We start from the raw sequence: 7,055 nt of genomic DNA, 5'->3' as shown, positions 1-7,055 counted from the left end.
ATAATCCAAAGTTAAAATGTAGGAAATTATTAGACTCACCCGAATTGTCGCCCACCGACGACTATCCTCCCACAAGGTTATCTATATCGTTCTCAAACTTAAGGAACATATCGTCCGTCTCAAGAAAATTATTTTGTTGGTATGACAACATAATGCTTGTGGACATAGAAAACAAACATTCAATAAGCAAATTCCCTAGAATCAAATGGTTTGTCACTATAATTTGTCGTCGTCGCTTGAATGTGACAAATTTTCATCCACATCGTCAATGAAGTCGTCACTGACATGACGCACAACCAGTCTTTCAACGATTGTGGAATCAACGTCAGTCCTTCACAAAGTGTCATCCTCAATGTGGTAATCTACTCAATGACTCACGACGATTTCTACTACATTAATGTGCTCATTCTCAACATCCTCAACTTCTGGCACGTCCCATACACGCTTATTTTGGATGACTTGCACAACTTTCTAATTACTACCATTTTTGAGGTCATTTAGGTAAAAAACTTGATGTGCTCGAGTTGAAAAAGTTACAAGTTCCTACATGTACCAAAAACGACACGTGTTGACTATTGTTTTTGTGCATGCACATGTTTTCTTTGACTTTTGTTTACGTCCATGTCATACCACCGACACTTAAATAGCCATACATTTCTTCCCAACGGATATTGTACGTGCAACACTTCATCCAAAACACCGTAGAAATTATTGTTGTCACTTCCACTTGCATCTCACCAATGACCATCAGTCAACTATTTTATGTACTACGTCGGAAATCAAGTTCAGACGTGTGATATCTTATCCCACCCATGATGCATCTATTGTAACAACAAACGTCAAATGATGGTCCAAATGCAAGTGAGAAGAAATAGTCAGATAGATTTGCATACTCATGCAATTCTAACACTTGAAATGAGTGTGAAAACGATTATAGACATTTCACGTGCTTAAATAAGTTAGTGCATGTTTTATTTTCTACTTTTAATTTAAGAAAGTTTATTTATCTTTTAATTAGTAATGACATCGACTTAATATAAGGAGTTGGGTCGTTACAGTTAGTATCAGAGCCTAAGTTTTTAGGTTCTGCAAACTAACTTACGATGTAAGTCTTTGTCTTTGTTTTTACCCAAGTGGCTAATACGGTCCTTTATTACTCGCCAGGTATGTTTTATGATTAAGATAATGCTATGTTTTTACCTTGCCTGAATTAAACTATATAATGTTATGAATATTATGAATGTTTTGTGAAAAACTTCTACTGGTAAAATTTAGGAAAAATGTCGCCACGTAAAGTTGCACGTAGAGGTGGTAAGGGAGGCAAAGGAGCTGGCGTTCCCAGCCTGAAGAGCAACCTGCAACACAAGCTGCCAACCCTACTGTAGCCGTCACTTAAGCAGACCTCGCTGCAATGGAGAAGAGGTATAAGGATGTGCTGAGGGATGCTTTAGCACCATTTCATGTTGCCCAGCAGACCCAGACCGCCTCTCCTTCAGCTCTAGTGGCTCCCTAGCCCGTGTCAGATCAACTGTCAGCCGAGGCTAAACATCTGAGAGAATTTATGAAGTACAATCCTAAGACGTTTGACTGGTCCATGGATAACCCCACTAAGGCCCAAATGTGGTGACTTCTATAGAGACCATCTTCCGATACATGAAGTGTTCTAATGACCAAAAGGTCCAGTGCGCTATTTTCTTCTTGGAGGATAGAGGTACCGCCTGGTGGGAGACTGCCGAGAGGATGTTGGGTGGTAATATCAGCAAGATAACCTTGGAGCAGTTCAAAAAGAGCTTCTATGCCAAATTTTTCTCTGTTAACCTGAGGTACGCTAAACAGCAAGAGTTCCTGAATGTGGAAAAGGCGACATGACTGTGGAGCAGTATGACGCAGAGTTCGATATATTATCCCATTTTGCTCCTGACCTAATAAAGGATGAGGCTGTCAGGACTGAGAAGTTCGTTAGAGGTCTCAGACTAGATCTATAGGGTTTCGTTCGAGTCTTCACTCCAACCACCCATGCTGATGCACTGCGCCTGGCAGTGGATATGAGTCTGCAATAGAGAGCCAATCTGTCCAAAACTGCAAGAAGAGGGCCAACCCTAGATCAGAAGAGGAAGGCTGAGTTATAGCCTACTATAGCGCCATAGAGGAACCTGAGGTTGAGAGGTCCTTTCCAGCAGCATCGTCAGGAGCTTGCTGCTGCTGGAAGGACTTTGAGAGAGCTACCTACTTGTCGTAGCTGTGGGAGATCTCATGGAGGTCGTTGCTTGGCAGGAAGTGGAGTTTGTTTTAGGTGCAAGCAACCAGGGCATACAACTGACTTCTGTCCACAGAAACTACTAGAGACTACTTCGAACCAGATTCCCACTTCCCAGCACATAAGAGTTTTTGCCACTACTCGTCAGGAGGTTGAGCAAGTTGGAACTATGGTGACAGATACGTTTCCAATCTTGGGGCACTTCCCATTGTGTTGTTTGACTATGGGTCATCCTCTTCTTTCATTTCCTTAGTTTTTGTTTTGTAAGTATGTTTAGATGTAGAACCGTTGGTAGTATACTGTCTGTTTCTACTCCATCGGGAGAAGTTATGTTGTCTAAAGATAAGATAAAGGCATGTCAAGTAGAGATAGCAAACCATGTGTTAGATGTAACTTTGCTTGTTTTAGACATGCGAGATTTTGATGTGATTCTAGGCATGGATTGGTTGTCTACCAACCATGCAAGTATAGACTGTTCCCGTAAAGAGGTAGTTTTTAACCCTCCTTCAGCAGTTAGTTTCAAGTTTAAGGGGGCAGGGACTGTGGTCCTACCCAAAGTTGTCTCAGCTATGAAAGCCAGTAAGCTACTCAACCAGGGTACTTGGAGTATCTTAGCCAGCGTAGTGGACACTAAAGAACCAAAAGTTTCCTTGTCATTTGAGCTGATGGTGAGAGAATATCCCAACATTTTTCCTAATGAGCTTCCAGGACTTCCACCTCCTAGGGAGATCGATTTTGCTATCGAGCTGGAGCAAGGCACTGCCCCAATATCAAGAGCTCCTTATAGAATAGCCCTAGCTGAGTTGAAGGAGCTAAAGGTCCAGTTGCAGGAGTTACTGGACAAGGGTTTCATACGACCTAGTGTGTCACCTTGAGGAGCACCAGTACTGTTCGTGAAGAAGAAGGATGGATCGATGCATCTTTACATTGATTACAGATAGCTGAATAAGGTGACAGTCAAGAACCGCTATCCTTTGCCTAGAATTGATGACTTGTTTGATCAGCTGTAAGGAGCTAATGTTTTCTCTAAGATTGATTTACGTTCAGGCTATCACCAACTAAGGATTAGAGACAATGATATTTCTAAGACTGCTTTTCATTCTAGATATGGACATTACGAGTTCATTGTAAAATCTTTTGGCTTGACCAATGCAACTGCTGTGTTTATGGATCTGATGAACAAGGTGTTCAAGGATTTCTTACACACTTTTGTTATAGTTTTCATCGGCGATATCTTGGCTTACTCCAAGACAGAGGCGAGCATGAGGAGCACTTGCATAAGGTTTTGGAGACTCTTCGAGCCAATAAGCTAAATGCTAACTTTTCTAAACCCGAGTTCTAGTTGAAGAAGGTGTCTTTTCTTGGCCACGTAGTATCCAGTAAGGGAGTCTCTGTAGACCCAACGAAAATTAAAGTTGTCACTAGTTGGCCTCAACCATTTAAAGTCAGCGAAGTTCGTAGTTTTCTAGGTTTAGCAGGTTATTACAGAAGGTTCGTGGAAGATTTCTCTCGTATAGCCAGTTCGTTGACTCAGTTGACCAGGAAGGGGACTCCTTTTGTTTGGAGCCCAGCATGTAAGAGTAGTTTCCAGAAGTTTAAGAAGAAGCTTGTCACTACGCTAGTCTTTACAATGCCATATGGGTCTGGAAGTTTTGTGATTTACAGTGACGTCTCCAAGAAAGGACTGGGTTGTGTTTTAATGCAGCAAGGTAAGGTAGTTGCTTATACCTCTCGTCGGTTGAAGAGTCATGAGTAGAACTACCCTACCCATGATCAAGAGTTGGTAGCAGTGGTTTTTGCACTTAAGATATGGAGACACTACTTGTATGGTAAGAAGATACAGATTTTTACTGACCAGAAGAGCCTGAAATACTTCTTCACCCAGAAGAAGTTGAACATGAGACAGAGAAGATGGCTTGAGTTAGTAAAGGATTATGACTGCGAGTCTGTATCACCCGGGTAAGGCGAACATGGTAACTGATGCGCTTAGTAGGAAGGTGTCACATTCAGCAGCGCTTATCACCAAGCAAGCTTCTTTGCTTTGAGACTTTAAGAGAGGTGAGATTGCAGTTTCGATAGTAGAAGTTACTTCATAGTTGGCTCAGTTGTCAGTACAACCGACCTTGAGGCAGAGGATTATTGTTACTCAACTAAATGATCCATATTTGATTGATAAGCGTCGCCTTGTAGAAGCAGGGTAGGATGAGGAGTTTTCCATATCCTCTAATGGTGGATTTGTGTATGAGAGCCGTTTATGCATCTCGGCGGATGATGCAGTTAAGATAGAGCTTTTGACTGAGGCCCATAGCTTCCCATTCTCTATGCATCCTAGCAGTACGAAGATTTACCAGGACTTGAAGCGAGTGTACTGGTGGTGAAATATGAAAAGAGAAGTGGCAGACTTCGTTAGTAGCTGCTTGGTATGCCAACAGGTGAAGGCACCAAGACAAAGGCCAGTAAGTTTGTTGCAACCCTTGAGTGTGCCAGGGTGAAAGTGGGAGAACGTGTCGATGGACTTCATTACAAGACTGCCTAGGACTCTGAAGGGCTATACGGTGATTTGGGTTGTTATTGACAGGCTCACGAAGTCAGCTCACTTTATTCCAGGGAAATCCACTAACACCGCTAGTAAGTAAGGACAGTTATATATGACCGAGATAGTGAGACTGCATGGAGTTCCTGTATCTATCGTTTCACAGCAAAGTTTTGGAAAGGACTTCAGCTTGCATTGGACACGAGGTTAGATTTCAGTACAGCCTTTCATCCTCAGACTAATGGTCAAACAGAAAGGTTGAATTAGATTTTGGAAGATATGTTGCGAGCTTGTGTGATAGAGTTTTTAGGAAGTTGGGACTCTCATTTGCATTTGATGGAGTTCGTTTATAATAATAGTTATCAGGCTAAGATTGGCATGGCACCGTTTGAGGCTTAGAATGGTAGGTGTTATAGATCTCCTGTATGTTGGGGTGAAGTTGGTGAGCAGAGAATGTTAGGCCCTGAGTTAGTTCAGACTACCAATGCAGCCATACAGAATATCAAAGCTCGTATGTTGACAGCATAGAGCAGAATAAAAAAGTTATGCCAATGAATGGCGTAAGGATCTCGAGTTTCATGTGTGACATGGTTTTTCTGAAGATAGCACATATGAAGGATGTTTTGAGGTTTGAAAAGAAAGGGAAGCTAAGTCCACGTTTTGTAAGGTCGTTTGAGATACTTGAGCGAAATGGCCCCGTGGCTTACCGTTTGACGTTATCTCCAGCGTTTTCTGCAGTACATGACGTACTCCATGTTTCTATGTTGAGGAAGTATGTCGCAGACTCAACACATGTAGTTGACTTTGAGCCATTGCACATCAATGAGAACTTGGACTATGAGAAGCAACCAGTCGAGATTTTGGCGAGAGAGGTCAAGATGCTTCGTAATACGGGGATTGCGCTCGTAAAAGTTCTTTTCCGAAACCACGAAGTTGAAGAGCCACATGGAAGAGAGAGTATGACTTGAGAGCCCAGTACCCTGAACTGTTCAAGGATTAAGACTTTTGAGGACGAAAATTTCTCAAATGAGGGAAGATTGTAACGCCCCAAAATTTAAGGTAATTTATTTGTAATTATCTTAAGTTTTTTTTTTTTTTTTTGAACTTTGGGTGTTATTTAAGTGTTGAATTATCCTATTAGTAGAAATTGGAACTTATTAGGTATTTTGGAAAAAAATATTCAATTGTTGTATTTGTGGAAATTTTGGTTAGTTGTGCATTTGAGTGTATAATTAATTGGTTGTGAAGTTAAAATAGTTATATTATAAGGATGATATAATTACTTAAGGGCAAATGTTATTCTTTGAAAGAATTTTGATTAATTATGTGTTTGGGTATATAATTAATTAAAATAACGATAAAATAATTATATTATAAAGATAATGTAATTATTTAAGGTTATTATATGTATTTGGGAAGATAAAGTGATGTGATTGGAGAGACGGGGAATATTTGATTTAAAAGGAGGATTTTAGGGGTTTTAAATGAAGTGAGAGAAGATTTGGTTGGTTTAATTGGGAAATAAAAAAAAGAAAAAGAAAATAATAATAATTTGTTATTATTATTAAATAGGCATTGGGAAAATCACCCTTCATCATCTCCCTCAAAGAAACCCTAATCCATTCCAAAAAAAAAAACCCTAGCTTCTCGTCATCGCCGCCACCGTCGAACTATCCTAATTCGTCTGCTGCAACACCTCCATCGAAGTCGCCGAGCCAACTCCTCCACCGTGGTTTTCGTCGCAAGTCGAGCCACTCGTCGCAGGCCGTTCGTGTGTCGCGTTCCGCCGCTTCTCCTCCATTTGTCATCGTTCGAAGCCCCGTCGTGTCAGCCATCCGTCGTGTGCTCCCCGTCACGCTTCGTCAGCGGTCATTTGTAAGCCAGCCGATTCACCCGACCCAAGTCGTCTGAGTCCGTCGAGCTGTTTGTTCGTCTGCTGTCTACCATTCCGCTGCATCGTCCGCCAAGTAGCCACCGTCACAGAGCCATCTTCGTCGTCCGCTCATCGATCCGTGTAGACCAAGCCAGTTCACCCTCAACCCGAGCTGCTAGCCGATTTACCCCTCTAGCCGAGCCGTTTAAGCTACCACGCTTGTTTTTAACCCTATTTGACCTTTTTTTTTTGTAAGCCTTGGTAACTTTATTGGATTATGGGCATATCCAACAAAATTAATTTTGGACTCTGATTAAATTATTTTTAGATCCTAACTAATTTAATTTTTGATCAAATTGGTTAGATTTTAACTGGAAGTATGAGCTGTAGAA

At 41.4% G+C, this 7,055-nt stretch overlaps 1 protein-coding gene across 1 annotated transcript; it reads left to right on the top strand.

The window, feature by feature from the left end:
• The first annotated feature begins 4,767 nt into the window (after positions 1-4,767).
• Positions 4,768-5,758, top strand: LOC107991506 (uncharacterized). The gene is made up of 4 exons (XM_017046542.2): positions 4,768-4,885; positions 4,957-5,047; positions 5,157-5,232; positions 5,393-5,758. The coding sequence occupies exons 1-4, from the start codon at positions 4,768-4,770 to the stop codon at positions 5,756-5,758; spliced, it is 651 nt and encodes a 216-aa protein (XP_016902031.2).
• Positions 5,759-7,055: the final 1,297 nt, after the last annotated feature.

The sequence above is a fragment of the Cucumis melo genome, chromosome 10, assembly GCF_025177605.1.
Source record: "Cucumis melo cultivar AY chromosome 10, USDA_Cmelo_AY_1.0, whole genome shotgun sequence".
Classification (NCBI taxonomy): Eukaryota; Viridiplantae; Streptophyta; class Magnoliopsida; order Cucurbitales; family Cucurbitaceae; genus Cucumis; species Cucumis melo.
This window is presented reverse-complemented; position numbering and strand designations above follow the sequence as displayed.